Source organism: Poeciliopsis prolifica, unplaced genomic scaffold, assembly GCF_027474105.1.
Source record: "Poeciliopsis prolifica strain line A6 unplaced genomic scaffold, Auburn_PproV2 SCAFFOLD020, whole genome shotgun sequence".
NCBI classification, from domain to species: domain Eukaryota; kingdom Metazoa; phylum Chordata; class Actinopteri; order Cyprinodontiformes; family Poeciliidae; genus Poeciliopsis; species Poeciliopsis prolifica.
Genome location: NW_026562395.1, coordinates 3973223 through 3990419, shown reverse-complemented (window position 1 = coordinate 3990419; position 17197 = coordinate 3973223). Strand labels below are relative to the sequence as shown.

Below are 17197 nucleotides of genomic sequence, written 5' to 3'. Positions count from 1 at the left end.
GCTCTGGTTTTCTAAACAAACTCAGTTCCGACTCCCATCTGCTCGCCACCGAGTAATGGGACTTGTTTGAAAGTCCTGTGACGGGGGACAGCAGATGCACAGGAAATGCTTTTGATCAAACACTGGTGCAAAAGGGAGGTGGTGGCGGCGGCGGCGGTGGTGGGGGAAATGAAGTGGGCGTGATTGCAAGAGCATGCGCGCTTCGAGGACAAGCATGTGCCTTTGTCTCGGGGCGCCATGTCTGAGCAGCGCTGACTGTCGGGTGTGCGTGAGGCGTTTCTCTGGCACCGAACGCCGGTTTCCTACAACGCTGAGTGATGGTGGTAGTAATCCTACTGTCTCCTGGCTCCTCTGTGTCCTGGTGCCATATGTGACCGGGCAGGCTGGGTGGGTGGATTGTTTGTGATGTGATATTGTTCACTGAGACGCCTTGAGATGAGAATATCTTGTTTTTTTTTTTTTTTTTATGAATAGGGAGGAGGGTTGTGGAAACAGCTGCATGCCAGACCAGTTGGCACTGTTGTCTACAGTAAAGTTTTTTTTTTCCTCCTCAGTTGTTTTTATGTGGGCCATTAAAAGAAGCTGATGCTAGCACTCTGCTACCCGGAGTACCCTTTCAGGAATACTTTGTCTCACATTTATGTAAGACAGGAAACTGAACATCGCTTCGTCTTCACTTAACTTCCTATCGCTTGTCAGCCTGCGCATGTCGGAAATTTTCAGCTAAAATACCTTAGCGTCTCCCATCGATTAGCTTTTGCTTTTGGCTGTTGGGCCACTTCTACGGTTTAGTTAAAGCGCAGCTCTTGTTTTTAACATCAAACAGCTCAGTTTGTGAAAACCAGAGGAAATTCTTTGGCTCTTAAAGGACTTCTTCAGGTCCAGTGGAGTTTTTATCAGAAAAAGTAAATGTAGAAAGGCTGATAGCTTGTCACGTTGTGACTAAAGATCCAGTTGAATGAGCAGTTTTAAGGCACACCAAAACAATTCACACTATATCAGTGTATTTTATGCCCACACTCACAAGTTTGGTAAATTTATAGCTGTTCTTCCAACTTAATGTCTTCCCATCGACAGCTGAGACATTTGGATTTAGCGACAACCTGCGACATTTGGAACAATAAGGAGTTTTTTTTAAAAAGAATTATTCAAATTAAAGAAGCATTATAGCTGATTGGATAATTTCACAGAGTAACTGGCAAACGCCTCTTGTGGAAATGCAGTTTTTCGTGCTTCGATTCCATCAGTTGTCACAGTTAGTTCAAATAATGTCACGTCTCGTACCGTTAGCCTTTTTCCTCTCCTCCTTCTCTCTTTCTAAATTTCCTTTCAGAAATTTACCGACTCAATTTGAACTACAACTTTAAGCGCTGAACCCAATTTTACCTGTACATTGCTATTTCATTGCTTTCTACTTCCATTTCTGTACTGCTTCAAGCTCATGCACTGGAACTTTTTCGTATCAATTTGTCTATGTTTGTAGTTACATATTTTCATGAACAATGGAAGTAAATAGCCATAAAAATAAAATATTACATTACCATAACATAATATTATGTTGATATCCTTTAAAGGCATTGTACGCTATTTTCATTCATTCTGGTTTGACTTGAAAGATGACAGATAAATCGCCTTTGGTCAAATCCAAACAATACCAAATGACTTCCTTCTTATGCAGAATTAACTTAAATCACACAACCACGATAATCACTGTCTTACAGCCAAGAATGAGTGCAATAATAATAATAATAATAATAATAATAATAATAATAAACAAAAAAAAAACACTTTAAATGGTCAGGTAGAATACAAAGAACTGGCGCGTATAAAATGACGCATTCTTGGTACGGAATGTCCTAAAGAGTCTGGTGTTTCCCAACCCTGGTCGTCAAGGCACACTGCCTTGCGTGTGTTACATGTTTCCTTGCTGTAACCTGCCTAAATCAGATGATTGCAGTTCAGTAAAATGTTGTTAATCAGCCATTAATGAAACTCTGGTAGGCTGAAGCAGGGAAACACCTACAACATGCAGGGCAGTGTCCTAAGAGGACAAGCATTGGGAAACACCGCTGCAGAGGACGGCCCCCGTCCGACCCCGGGAACATTTGCATGCGAAACCAACAAAAATACCATTTTCACTCCCTCACCATTTTCTTTTTTTTTTTTTTTGAGAAAGTAAAATGATCAGCATCTAAGCACAGCTGCAACCTAACAAATGTCTCCTGTGAAAGTCTAGATGGTTGATATCAGCTTATAAAGCTTTGCATTTGCTGCTTTTTTATTTTATTGGCAACATCTAAAGCAGGGCACTGAGAAGTGGTGATAAGAGAAGAAACTGTCAGACTAGTGGAAGGCGAAACTGTCAGAGTGGTGGAAGGCTAATAGCCAGTCAGACTTGGGGACGACAGCTTAGTTGATTTTGGCATCTGATTGTTGTAAAACCGGTGAGAACATTTGGAAACATATTGAGCAACCCCAATCCTGATGTTTGGATTTCATGGTGAATTTGGATCAGCTGGATTTTGCTCAAAGATATTTCCAGGGACATGCAGGGAAGATGGAAGATGTTGCAGGTCCAAGCTTATCAAAAAAGAAACAAACAAAAAAACAGTGTCCACAAATTTTCTACAATTTTTTTTTATCTGATTCACGTTGAATGGGAGAGATGCAGGACTGTTTTAACATCTCAAAAAACTGATTGAGATTCTGTTAACTTTACCATCAAAACATTGCAGGTATTCATTGTCGGCACATTTACATACCTGTAAACTATCCAACTGAAGAGATCGCATTGAGAAGACGCAACTTTTATATGCAAATATGACTTTTTGTGACAAATTAACTGCGACATGACATCTGATTACAAGAGAAGAATTCCTAATAATTTCACTGACTATCAGTTGAAAACAAAAATCGGCAATTCCACGTGTCAGATTCACAAGTAGATCCAATATCTCAAAGTTTAAACTGACTATGAGGGAAATATAAGAGCACATTTCTTGTCTTGTGCTTTAATAAAAATAAAAAAAAATTCAAAAAATGTGTTTTTATTTCCTGTTTTGTCACTCACTGACTCATCTTTCTCAAGACAAACTCAAGTGGAAGAAATGTTTTTAGTGCGCTCCGGCACGCTCTCTTACTGTGCTGCGAGTGCATGCATCGGTACTCACTCCTGGGCTCACGCGGTCCGTCCACGGTGACCTTTATGGCTCGGTGGTACGTGGCCACTTGCGGTGGGTTGGTGAATACCGTGATTGTCAGTGTGAAGCTCTTGCCTGTGGTGACATCAAAGAAGATCAAAGGATATGCCATCTGCAAAGACAATGTCTGGCATTTATCTCTAAAACCATTCCTAAGTCACGAGTGTCGCAGCGATCACATTACAAGGAGATGTTGGCCTAAAGAGAATCATGACAAAATAGCAACATTAAGTGAGCTCTGGTTAGCTAAGTGTTCAGTTTAGTTTGGTCAAGTTGCACCGCAGAAGCCAGCATCTCATTATCAAGAATCTCTACTGCTGTGTGGGACGGCGAGAGGCATTTTAATAGTCACTTCCTTTCTTGATAATCCCCAGCAGTTGTTGCCTTGGGGTTGAGCGCTTGTCTGTGCAAGCGTGTGTATTCCCATGTTCATGCACGAGGAATGCTGTGAATCATATCACAACAGCCAAGTCAGCAGCTACACTAACTTCCGAGGTATGCAGACGCGCCGCGCAAGCGTGGCTGCAAGCGGGAAACGGGAAGGCGGGGAGGGGAGGAGAGGAGACGGAGCAGCTGCCCATTCACTCGCAGCCGTCTGGGTTCAAGGACCTTCCCCTCGTCTCTCTTCCACTTTACAACCTCAGTAAACATGGCTCTCAAAGACGGGATGAGATGGACCGGGCAGATAGAAGCGGCGACAGGTGACCCACATACTCCACTTAGGTGCAAGAGGGGCCGTATCAACATCTATGCCTGTCGCCATAAACAATAAATCTGTCGATCACGTGACGAATTCAAACGATTGTTTTCTCTCTTTTGTCCCTCTGGATGGTGGAAGTCTTCAGTTTGGTGCTCAACAGGCGTCGGTTTTTCTGAGGAGCATTTTTTGTCAGGAATTTTAAATAAAATGTAAAATAAACAGTGAACCATGCCCTTACGTAATGGACGCACTGCCGCCGATACCTGATCTAGAATTTCTTTTCAATATTGGGACCGATACAGATATAGATATCGGATCAGTGCATCTCCAGGTAGAATTTTAGTTTTTCAGAAAAATGTAGGGAACTACTAAAAGGACTGTCCTGGACAAAAACCTGTTTGAAGCAGGAACCTTATATGTAGTGATGACCCTAAACATACAACCAGAGCTTCAGAGATGGGTTCATATCACAGCATTTTATAACACATCTATACCATAAACCCAACTGAGATTTAAAAATGGCCGTCCACAGATGCTCTCCTGTGCATCCCCCCCCACAAGAGGACTGGCAGCTGTGCCTGCAGTGAAAGGTGGATGCAAAAAGCATGCTGCACTTTCCAGATTTGATTCTCACTTTGTGAAGCCACTCTTCATGTCTTATCACAGAAGGTGCACACTGAAAGCCTGTGGTTGTGTTGCGCTCGCGTGAAAACGTCAAAGGGATATGAAAGCGGTACCTGGGCTCCTATTATTAGCTGATTCCTGTGGAACACCATTAAGTCCAAAGATCTTATCAGGAGTATCTGATTCCTCTCTAAATAACCTGCCCCATGCGTCCACGCTATCGTCGTCCACATCAGGCCTGTAATTATCGATCCCCGTCCGCCTCCTCTCTGGCCATGACTTTTAGCTATCTGACATGCTATCAGTTCTCTCCGCTTGTACTTATCTGTCACTGGAGGGTATTCATTTCAGACACCTCGTAGTCCGATCCACCCTCCGGGCTCCTGTGTCACTTCCTGTTGCGGGATTCTGTGTCTCAGCAAAAGCCGCACGAGGAAAGGTTTCCGTGGCAACCGGTCGCGGGCGTCCACGCGACCCCTCTGCGCTCATGCCCGTCTCGACCCATTTTTAATTTTTTTTTTAACCGACAGCTACCTGTTGCGATTGCTTTAACCGGGGGGGAGGAGGGCGGGGAACGGAGCGTTCCAGAGAAACGGGGAACGGCTGGGAGCAAGCAGTGAGTGCCAAGCGTCACGACTGCAAATATGATGATTTACTAAGAGCAATGGGAGCAGCGAGTGATCCGAATTGTCGCCTGGTGATGCCAAGCATTCCAGGAATGTTATTGGACTGAACAGGAGTTTGTTTCACTCCGGCAGCCCGAGGATGTGGGCAGAGAGCGATCAGCCGTGGGGGCCTGGAGGAGGGGTGTGGGGTGGGGGGGCAGCACCACCCAGCATGTTTACAGGCCTGTACCGAGCCGAGGTTATGCAAGGTGAAAGGGGGGAGAAAAAAAAGGGGGAAATTGCTTCTTTATTAGAATAAATAAATAAAATCATAAAATATTTCGGACTTCAAGAAGCATCGCCTGCTTATTGTGGATAATTAACTTGCAGAAGCGACGTTATTGGCCTCTCTTAAGGATATGGGCTGTGGGATTTAGCCCCTGGAGTTAGGGAGATCATTATGTGGTTGCCACTTTGGGGGAATGTGGCCACTAATCCACACCACTGAGCCCTAATGGCTCCCTGCAGGCTGCGGCGGCGAGCACGGAGAGAGTCTGAGGCCTCACCTCTGCCGCTGCGGCCCACGAAGCGAAGGTCGTTGAAGCGCGCCACTTGGTTCTTCATCACGCCCGAGGCGTTCCGCAGCTCGGCCGAGTAGTTCTCGTCGTTGCCCGCCATAACCGTGACGACCGTCCCGTCGGGTATGTCGCCCAGGGCGACCACCTGTCGAGGAGACGAGGTGTTTTCTTTTAATCGAGCACTTTTTCAAATCTAAGAAATACTGATACAAGAAAAAAATAAATAAATGGACGAATACTTTCTGCTCTCCTTTATTATTTCCCCCCATCATGCCATCCTCCAAATCATTTTGATGGATGGTTTTTAATTTGTCCCTCTGCAGCGATCTGACAGTAAGATAAATGTTATGATGTTAACCATCTTGAGCGTGGAGGCCTTGTGTTATCATTTAGCTTCTTGGACGCGGATAAAAGAGGACGAGCAAGGCCCCGCGATAATTACAGAACCCCCTCGTAATAACGACGGAGGAAATAACACTTATATTTCAGAAAGTTGTCACATTTAATTCCAAGCCAGAGCCTCAGCTATACATTTCCACTGACGAGGGTCTTTGATCTGTCCTTTGAGTAATATGCCACCTAATTAAAAGGGCCTTTTTTTTCTTTTCTTCTTTTTTTTTTTAATCATCGGAATATGAGGAAAGAAAATAAATGAAGAGGCTTCAAAAGCCTAGAATGTTAAAACCATTATTCCTGGAACCTCTTCCCCCTCCCTTCTTCTTTTTTGTTTTTTACACTTTAAAAACACCAAATAAATCTCGTCGAATAAAAGCTGATGTGTCTGAGTGTTTAAATATGGATGCGGCAAACAAATGTGGTTAAAGGATTTCAGTTTGTTATGATAATTTCAGTAGCTGTCAATGACATTACAAACTAAATTGGTTTTTGATGAGAAGATTTGCAGAGGGTTTTTTAAAAATGTTGTTGTGACAAAGCAGTTAAAAACACTCCATCATCGTCATCTTACTTTTCCTAAAGCATATCTAATGAGCTGCAGGGATGAATGAAGTTTTCTCTGGCTGTATGAAGCTACTGCACCCCCACCCCTCCTCCACCTGTTTCTTCACAGTGCCAGCCCACTTCACAGGCTCACAAGAAAGTCTAATAATCAAAATCAATACTGTAATTCCAAACTACAGTAGGAAGTGTAGTTGTTGCTTTTCTGTTTAAGAAATAATAATAATAAAAAAACATTTGTCTGACACATTTCTACTTTTTTTTTTATTTTGCATTAAAGCTGTGAAATCACCTCAATGATTTTCTTGATGCACAAATGTAATAAGGAGTTAAAATCGACGCATCAATCAGAGAGAAAGAAAAAAACAAGTGGAGTTATCTCATAAGTTGACATAGACGACAATAAAAATTATAAAAATAAAATAAAATGTTGTGGTGTCATTTATAGAAATTGGTGCTTTACAAAAACTGATTTCAAAATGAAAAAGGACTATGATAAATATTTTTGGAGCAATAGTATTAATTACAAATGTAGAAGTAATTTAAAAAAAGGGATAAATTTAAGTCAGCTTTTATTCAGTGTATTTACATAGCAAAAAAAAAAAAAAAAAAGTTCCTGCTGGGATTCCTTGCAACCCAGCAGCTTTGAGCTCACCTTGAAGGCGACGGGCAGCGTCTTGTTGCACCGCCAGTGGGAGGGCAGGACCGAGCAGAGGAAGTTGGGGCTGTCGGTGCGCACCAGCTCGGCCGGGTGGTCGGCGATGATCTCGGCCATGCTGCGGTTCTCGTGCGGCGGACGCAGCCGCGGCACGGCGGCCGCCGCGTCCGGCTGGCCCGCCGGGGAGCTGACGTCGTTCATCTTCCCGGGGACCGGCTGGAGGCTGCTGGACGGCGGACTGAACCTCCGGCTGGCGCTGGGATCTACGGGAATTCGCATCACAACACCGTGGATTAGCGGAAAAGGCGCTGCAGTGCAGAGGGGGGCTCTCTCTCTTTCTCTCTCTGCGCTTTCTCTCACAACTCGCGGCCCCTCGGCTCGGTCGAAGCGCTCTAAAAACTCTCGCGACTACAAAGCAGACTTTCTTCCGCGGGTGGAAAAAAAAAGGAAAAAAAAAAAAGAAAAGAAGCTTTTAAGGACGCGTTTTTTCTAAATCGAGCGCTTTTCCAGGGAGGAATCCACGTGCCATAACGCAGGCGCGCGCTCTCGCTGTAATAACACCAAATAAATCTCCGAGCCGCGCTACCTGGTTATACAGTTAAACCAGACGGTTAAAAGGTTTTTCTCTGCCTTCGTTTGCTTACAGAAAAAAAAAAAAAAAAGTCAAAGCGCTCCTCCAGGTGCGTCATTGAAGTCTTTGTGCCAAACTGAAAGGCGCTCTGGAAACCCGCGGGCTATGTACACATAAAGGAAAGTTTCAAAGTGAAAAGATTACGCCTCAACAATACTTAACAAGCCTATTTATAATCCCGCGACGCCTGCAAAATTCAACAAATCTTTCTGGAGGTCTTTCCGGCCGCGGAGCAGGTTTTGTGTATAGGGTTAAAAAGCCTGGGGAAGGGAGGAAAAGAGAGAGAGAGAGACGGAGAGAGAGAGAGAAGTAATGATCGCCGGTGAGATGAAGGAGGAGGGAAGGGAAAAGAAGAAGAAGAAGAAGAGAGAGAGAGAGAGAAAAAAAAACCCAAATCCCGTTTTGCGGCCGTGAATGTGGTTAGTGTTCGGAGGGCCGGGGTTCCCCGTGCGCAGGCGTTTTTGTGGTTTATATATCCCAAGCGCCCCGGCAATTAACTGCGCTGATGCGACTCCAACACGTGGTGTCTGGAGTCAGATCCGCTGCCTCCGCGCTGCGCCGCGATCTATCACGCCTCTAATGCGCGCTCTGCCCCCCCCCCCCCCCACGCACAACGCGGACAATCGTTTTTTGTTCATCGTCGTCTCTGCGCCCCCCCCCCCCCACCCAACCCCAACTAGAGGGTTACGCGGCGCGCGTGTAAGCCGTATGCGTACCGACGTGACACCACCGTTCCCGTGGACCGGCAGCGCGCTCCTGACGTTCGGAGGCTGTCATTTCCAGTCAGAGCGTGTTGAGTTACGGCGCTCGAGAAAACGTGCGCCAAGTAAGAAGCGTCTCGGACTGAGCTCCCCACCGAGGGGCCGGAGCCACTGAGTCACCGGAGAGCGGTGAGTCAGGTAGGACGCGCAGGAGTAGGGTTTCACTCCGGGCGCAGGGGAGAGCTGTTGCGCAGGTGTAAGCCGAGGTGCAGCCGCAAGCAGGTCTTCTGCCTTGAAGTCCTCTCCACCCCCCCACCACTAAACTCTCCATCCAGCAGACAACCGAGTCGAGTTTAAAAAAAACAACAAAAAAACAAAACAAAACTTCAACGGTTTTTCGGGCCGCACACGATGAGCTAAATCAATGACATGCGTGTTTCATTAGAAGAAAAACAAAACCACATGCATACAGCGCAGAAAGATTTTTTTTAAAATGATATTTACTTTTTTTTATTATAAAATATTATATATATATATATTTTGCAAATTTGCCCGAGTTTACAATAATATAAAAAAAATAAATACAAAATTACAAGTTGTTATAATCGTGTTTAATTTCTTTTGGAGCAAGAGAAGAAGAAAAAGAAGAAATGTTCTGAATCTTATTAATTGTCTGACATTTTCGTTTCCTTCCACTTCATTGAAACACGACAAGAGTGCGATGCGCAGCAGTGTTGCGTTAAATAAAAATAAACTCCAGAAGAATTGCAGCTGACAACACAGAGACACCCACCCAAATCACCCAGAGGCCTTTTATTTATTTTTTTTTTCAATTGGAAAGGGGCTTTTAGATCACACTTTTAGTTTTTTTTAAATTTTATTTTAAATATGCTTTTCATGTTGCACTGATGTTACTGCCATGGCTACAGCATCCCCTTAAAATAATCTAGCTTGAAATGTAGGAATAAAATCAAAAAGGAAAGACATAAATTGATAAAAATAAACAAATGAGTAAATAAATAATAAGAACTGAAATGATCAGTTGAATGAAATCTAATTTGGAAAAACACCAACTGCAACTTCACGTCCACACATCAGCATTAAACAGAAACAAGAAAAAAAATAAATATATGTGTATTTAAATATACATGCTGATGCTTTGTTTATTGAAAACCACAAAAAAGAGAGAAGAAAAATCAAGAAAATAAGCAGAATTTTTTTTTCTTCTTTTAAAAAATTAAATAAAATCCAGAAAAAACACAAATCTAATATTCTCATCAAAGCAATAGGGATCAAAAAAAATTAACCAATTAAATCATAATTATTATTTTCAGCTCAACGTTACATGAGAATGCTGCTCCTCTCATCTTTGCCGTGAACACCAAGACGCGTGAAAGACAAATGTGTTTGGTCCAAAAAAGACAGGCATCCTGTCTTTTTTGCACCATGCACCATGCATTCGTCTTATTTCATGTGAAGTGAGGATGCTGCCCCTCTCACCTCTACTAGAGGGCATCCTCTACCCTCCGAGAGGCTCTTCATTGCAGCCGTCTCCCACCTCACACCCTCAGAGTCTAATTACACATCAGTCTCCCAGCGAGACGTTTCCCCGCTGCCACATCACACAGCGAACCATTCTGTGTTCTCTGTCCCCCCCGCCCCCGCTGCTCCCAAACAGGCTTTTATTGCTCAGAGTCATTGAGACAAAGGCCTTTGATACTGCAGGCCTCTTTCAAAAATAAATTAAGACTACTTGGAGGCGCAGATGTTAGTTTATTTGGATCCCGCGAGGGGGGGTTTTGCAGTTTGTTTTCATGTTGTAAAGTTGAACTTTGCTTTAATATTGAAATAAAATTAAAACAAAACACAAACACCCAAAAAAGGTTATATTTCAAAGCAAAAAAAAAAGAGAAGTGGTTTCTAGTTTAAAATAGCTTTATATATTATATAGATAGATAGTTTGAGAATGCTGACATGCATCTGGCACCTCGTTGTGAAGATGAGGTTAAAAAAAAACAATAAAATAAAATAAAGTGATTGAGTTTCAGAAAAACACCAGAAATATGGTTCGCATTGTCAAACATTCTCAAAAGATCAACTAACAAATTCATGGATGAATACACGTGAATAGCAGTAATTAAATCTGCAATAGCCGTAAACATGGCCCCCTTTTGCGGGAACCGCGGCGGAGTTCGGTTTCAGCGGGGATCATTTCACGCGGGCCGCGACGCGCACGGCCGCACGAGCTCACTAGCAGTTCGGGAGGAGCTGGGGGGGGGGGGGGGGGGGGGGGCGTCACGGGTGGGGTCGGAAATCTCCGAGATGAAGTATGAACAGCGACTGAGTCTATTTCACGCCACTAGCTTAATCACATTTATTAGCTTTAATTCTGACATCCAATTCGAGCAGGAGCTCGGGTTGGTTTCCAGGTATTAAACCAGCTGAAAAAGCGGTTTTTAATCAGGCATGATGTTTTATGCCTATATTCGTTTCATGCCCATCCAGTGCCTGCACTGGTTTCTGCCTCCCAGTCAAGCCCCCTCCTCTCCTAAGCCAGTCGTGACTTTAGCCCTGACAAGCTCACCTCATCAAAGAGTGTTTGTCCCATCTGACTCCGCTTTGCTTCCCCCCGCCGCACATTCAGCATCTGTCCTCCAGCTCCCCGGTAGGACAGGATATGCTGCGCGTTCACGCCGCGAGGCTCTGCTTTCTGACACGCGGAGGAACATTATAGGCCGAACTCCCCCCCCCCCCCCCCTCCAACACACACACACACACCCACCCACCCACCCACACACACACACACACCACACACACACACACACACTGAGCTTAAAATTCACCGTTTGATGTCCGCGAGACACAGCTGACGTTTTTTTATTTTTTTATTTATTTTACGTGCCGAAAATATGCTGTTGAATAAAATTAGGCTACTACTCTTCTATTTTGCTCTGGCAAATTTATTCCCCAAAAAGAAAAAAAAAGAAGAAAAAGATTTAAGGTGTAAATCTTTCTTTTTTTTTTTGTTTTTATTTTATTTTTTTAACGGGATACCTGACCGATCTTCCTCCTGCATCAACAGCCCCTAACAGGATGCGGTAACGAGTGGAGCATGGAGCCGCTCAACCGTGCAGTAGGTCTGCCGCTCGCCTGGCGCGCAGCTGGATCTTCTCCCTCCGCGCCTTTTTCTTTTTTCTTCTTGAGTGTGTGTGTGCGTGTGTTTTTCATCTACTGTGTTACACTGGCTTGGAGTCATCGCACAGTAGGAGAAGTCACTAACAGTAGAGAACCACCGCGTGCCGCGTTGAGCGGGGATGTGCGCGCGTGTGATTTGTGGCAATATCGCACGTCTGCCTCTCAGCTTCGATTATTCGCTTTCTTCCAAAAAACCTAAAAAAAAAAAAGAGAGAAGAAGAAAAAACGAAAAAACAATCTCCAAGTCGCCCAACGCTTTTGTGACTAATTTTCCTGTCGAGATTATCAGAAGGAAACGTTTCTGCTGTCGGTCCCCCTCGGAGTGACGCGGCACCGTGTGAGCTGCTCATATGTGCAACCGCTGTCTCTCTGCTTGTGAGAGCTCTGATGATTCAAGGGTGCAAGTTTGCGATGAACAACTCCTCACTGGGAGCGGATGACAGCATGGCACGGCGCTGCAGTTCAAGCAGAACACTATATAGGCCTATATATTCTTTCCTTTCCTTTACTTTGTTTAACCCGTGGAGATGCAATGCTTCCAATGCCAGAGTCCATGACAACAACAACAAAGCATACATTTTCTGAAAACAAGAACGCAGGTCCTTCCATCAGTGGGGAGATCATATTTGAAGAGCAGGTCAGCTTAATTTTGTGCATGATCAAAGAGCCGTCAGAAGAACCGTTTCCTCCGTTGGAATAACATTTACTATTTCGGTTTGTGTTGTTGGTTGTAGTTGCCTGGTCACTGAACAATTAGCAAACCACACTGGTTTCCAAACGTTGAGCCGAAATTATTTGATTCAATTTTGTTGGATGTCATTCCCAGACCCACGTTCTCTCTTCAGAGAACACCACGTGCAGCAAGTAGCCAGTTATTTTGCATTTAGCAAACAAATACCGACATAATGAGTACCAACCGCTGAGAAGCAAGCCAAGTGCCACCACAGTTAATGAACTACTGTTCTAAGCGGTAAAGATGTTCACTTAACCAATTCCCGAAGTTTGCAATTTATTAACTCAAACAAAAGCCCAGGAAAAACCCATGATTTGTCTTTTTGCCATTACGCACCAGTTTCACATTGGCCAAATGACTTTGTGAAGGATTGAACTGCAATGGAAGCGACTCTGCTTCTACTTAGAAAGACGACGCTTTTGTGTGCATAAGTGTGATACACTATGCTTGCAATTGACACACACCTAGATCTATACCCTTCAAGATGAGCCACAGAACTAGAAATAGAAAAAAAAGAACTGGTCCCAAGATAAACCCTTGCCTCTAAAACTGTGGAGTTCTTGTTACCTGTGGACACAAACTGGGTTCACCCTTGTACGCAGATTAAAAAACAATTCAACACACAGTAACAAAAAGCTTACAAGAAGCAGCCTTTTTAAGAAAAGTCTATAATCTGCACTATCAAATGCTTTAGAAAGATCTCCTGAAAGCCCGCTGCCACATGGTTCGATATCCACAGACGACACTAAGCCTCTGCACTCACGCAGTTTAGTGAAGTTTAGGCTCTGAAGAGAAACAATAAGAACACTTATAAACTCTATTTTTACTTGCACCCTCTTCTTACATCAGCACACGGTGCACTCTCATGATTCAAAAGAAGAAAAAAAAAGTGCATTCGCTAAAGACTTTGGATTAAAGATCCATTTCACAGTGCTGCATTTTTCAAGACGCTAAATTATAGGTTTCTAGTGACGAGGACCAGGCTTTTTCAGCTCTAACGGGATGTTTCCACGTTTGGCAGGCTCCCAGCCCAGTGGCCTGCCAGCAAGCCAATCAAGTGAGCCCACCGGGCTCTGCATCAAAACCAGCCAAAGACCCAGTCCGCCAGCCAATCAGTCCAAAAGAACATACGTGCCGCCTTGAAAGGAGCGTCACAGATAGCGGGCCGATTTGTGAACGGGGCAGAGGACGGCGACGGGCCTCGGCTTTATTCGCCCTGACCTCATCGACGCGAGTCACATCCATGTACTGATCCTAGATCAGAGCTAAGCTCTTAATGACTGTTTTTGACCGAGCCCGTGACATCACCGTGAGCCGTTGGGATGAGGACGGCACGTTCTGTGGCGTGCCTGTTGGTATGATCGTGTGTCTGGGCATTTTTGAATGTGTAACTACTTTCAGAAAGTTGTACGGGACTTGAAGGAGGCTGCGCCGGCACAGTTCGTCTGATATTTTACTCAGCAAAGGCAGAGTGGAGCATTAAACGAGATGGAGACAAGGAGGGGGCGGCTGCTCTCTGCTTGTGGCAGGAGGGTGGGTGGGAGTCTGGAGGAGGGGGTATAAAGACAATTTCCTCCCCGCTCTTATTGCTCTGACTGTCTGCCGCCTACTGCCTTCACGGAGGTCCCTAATTGAGATCACTTGTACTTAAAAATAGGAACAAAAAAGGAACTTCTGCGGGCTAGAAGATGGAGAGGAGAAAATAAGGCAGTAATATGCGATGAAGGCTGCCATTAAAGAGCCCCAATGATAGATCTGAGCGACCGGAGAGGAGAGCCGAGAACTCTCTCTGAGTCTGCCAGCGAACCTTTAGTTGTTGACGTGTCTCACACCACCTGCTGTCAGAGCGTGCGCGCGCGGGCGCGTGCGGGTCGGCTCACTTTCGATGTGTGTCTGTGTTGCTCTTTCACAGGGTTGGGTGACAGTGCCTGGGGCTGGGGCCAGAAACATGCCAAACAGAGGGAGTTCAGTTCTTTCGCATTTAAATTGTAGATTTCTTTAATGTCGCTGCGACCAAACATTTTTTAAACCTGCCAACCATATTTGACCTCCCTTTCCCTTCACGGCTTTTGTAGCACGAGCTACGCTCAGTTCCTTCATCGATTTGGGCCTCGGCATCAGTAAACTCTGCAGGTTTTTCCTACGAAGCACGCGTCGATCACCCATGATTATGCTATTAATCAAACTATGACCGCTCGGAGACTGGTTTGGCGGATTTGCTAGCAGGAAACGCAGCATATCCTGGATAGGTACAAGACCCCGACTGGGAACAGGAACCCCTGTAAAAAGCGTTTTTGTTGGACCGAGACCATCTGTAGGTGCTAAAGACAATACAGACAGTTGGGCTAGGCCAACATTCCACTTTACACGTCCCCCCTTCCTCTGTGTATTTCACTGGTCTACTTCCTCCCTGCAAACTAGCCGGCTAGTACCAAAATATTTATAGTACATCTGCAAGACATGCGGTTCTCATGTATCCAAGAGCGCTTCGCCCCCGCGTACATTATGCGAGGCAAAACTAACACCGCACTCACAGAGGGGTATTTCTTTCTGTTGTCCCTGTCCGTAGAGTTTGACTGATGATGATTTATGTGGGCTACGGACACACGGGGAAAGACAGATAGAGTGACTGCATGGCGTGAAGGCAGACAAGCGGTAGCACTCGCAGGGGACCTATCGGCTATCACTTGACCATTTCCAGCGCCGCAGCTTGGAAACTGGAAGGACAAGCAGAGGCAGGAATGAGGGAGAAAAAGGAAGGAGACGTTGGGAAAGGATATATGTATGTATATACAGGAAGGTAGGTGAGAGGAATGTCGAGGAGCACTGGACCCAAACCGATGTGAGAAGGGATGCCATCATGGATGCCCAATTGCACACAGACATAAACATTCAAAAACCACCCCACATGTCTGTAAATGTCCCATGCACAATTTTAGTTTTGGGGTATTTAAAGTTTGAATTAAATTTACCGTGTGTTTTGTTTGGCCGCCGTCATAGCTTGCACATCTCGAACGGACGTATATTATAAGTCAGTTCGTGAAAGAAAGCCTTCATTTACTGGCACCCTTGCTAAAGATGTGTGAAGAGCCCTAAATATATATATTGCTTTTATTTCAGTAGCACAATCTAACACTGAAATATCAAGAAACACCTTGTTTTCAGCATTTAGTCTTCTAGACTTTAAGGCTGGATCATAGGTAGACGGGTCTTTGACCATTCCTCTTTCCACGCCTTGCAGTTTTTCTGTAGGATTTAGGCCTGAAGTAGCTGCTGATTATTTTGTCTGATGAATCACTTCTGAGCTGGTTTGTCAGTATGTTTTTTAGATTGGTATCAGAAAAATGTCATGGCCTTGCAGGATAAAAGTAATCAGATATTTCAAGAGTTTATGACAACATGCACATTGAAACCTAGACTTGTGGATCCGCAACGGCCCCACAGCATCACTGATCCTCCACCATTCCTGGGCATTAGGTTGTTTTCCACACACTCCTACCAAACCCACGTAGAATGTTGGACAAAAAAAAAAAAAAAAAGAAAAAGAAAAAAACACTCAATATTAGTCTCACTGGACCAAAGCACATGGTTCCAGTTAAAGTCCTATAGTATTTAGCAAACTCCACTTGTTTATATTCGGGAAAATGCTTCTACACGCCAACAACCATTTGGCATGTAGATGATGCCTCGTAATTGTATATTTAGCTCCCTTAACATCCTTCTCACCATGCGTGGTGGCAAGATAAATGCTGTTCCTCGTCCAGCTTTCTTTTTCACATTGCCAGTCGACTGAAACGTTTTATTTTTTGGATCTGACTGTACACATTGGCAGGCTGAGGTGTGTAGCTGCTTTCTTGTTTCTGACTTACGGTGGAAAAACACATCTGCCGCACTTGAATGGCATAGTTGCTTGTCTGCCTGAGAGAAACTGACCTCAGTTTCACATCAGCTTTATACCCCAGAGAAAAGGAAGTTTTGGATTACTAATAAGAATTTCCAAGAAATTCTGATCGCATTAAAAATGCAGACAAAAGGGATCGTCTGGGGTGCCAACTATTATGTCAAACATGGATCTTTCCCCCCCCTACACAGACTAAATGTTCTAAAATTAAAGTTGTGTTTTAATTTTCACAAGATGATGCCAGTATAGTAAAAGACTGATTTATTTTAAGGTTTTGTACTCATCTTTACAAGGGGTACCACAAAAATGGCCGACCAAATATGTTGAAGCACATGCATACATCTTTTTTTTAACTTAACTTGGGGTAAGTAATGTTGAAACTGCCATTAAATCCAGTGAATGTTTCCAACTCTGAGACAAGAGCTGAAAAGCAACTCTGTGAGAGTTCACTTCCTTCTCTTTTTACCCTTTTTGCGTCTACTTTGGAGCAAATCCCAAGAAACGTACCTGATGTGCGCAGCCCGGGGGCCACACATACTGGGTTTGAATTCCCCCCCATTTACATGTCAGAATCGCCCGCAAGAAGACTCCGCATATGCCAGGTCTTGCTTCCGAGTGCTCCCTTTGCCGAAAGAGTTAATTTCAGAGTGTCTCGGCTGACGCAGCTCTCTCAGAGATTGGCATTTGCCTTAAACCCTAGCCTGTAATTATCCC

General features: G+C 44.4%; 1 protein-coding gene across 4 annotated transcripts in view; it reads right to left on the bottom strand.

The window, feature by feature from the left end:
- runx2b (RUNX family transcription factor 2b) overlaps positions 1-17197 on the bottom strand; it is a 56324-nt gene that overhangs the window by 25723 nt on the left and 13404 nt on the right. For all 4 annotated transcript variants that reach the window (XM_055044164.1, XM_055044161.1, XM_055044165.1 and 1 more), the window contains 3 exons: positions 7320-7585; positions 5696-5852; positions 3171-3275 (listed from right to left, as the gene is read on the bottom strand). In XM_055044164.1, the coding sequence (XP_054900139.1) occupies positions 3171-3275; positions 5696-5852; positions 7320-7585 (528 nt within the window). The remainder of the gene's footprint in view (positions 1-3170; positions 3276-5695; positions 5853-7319; positions 7586-17197) is intronic.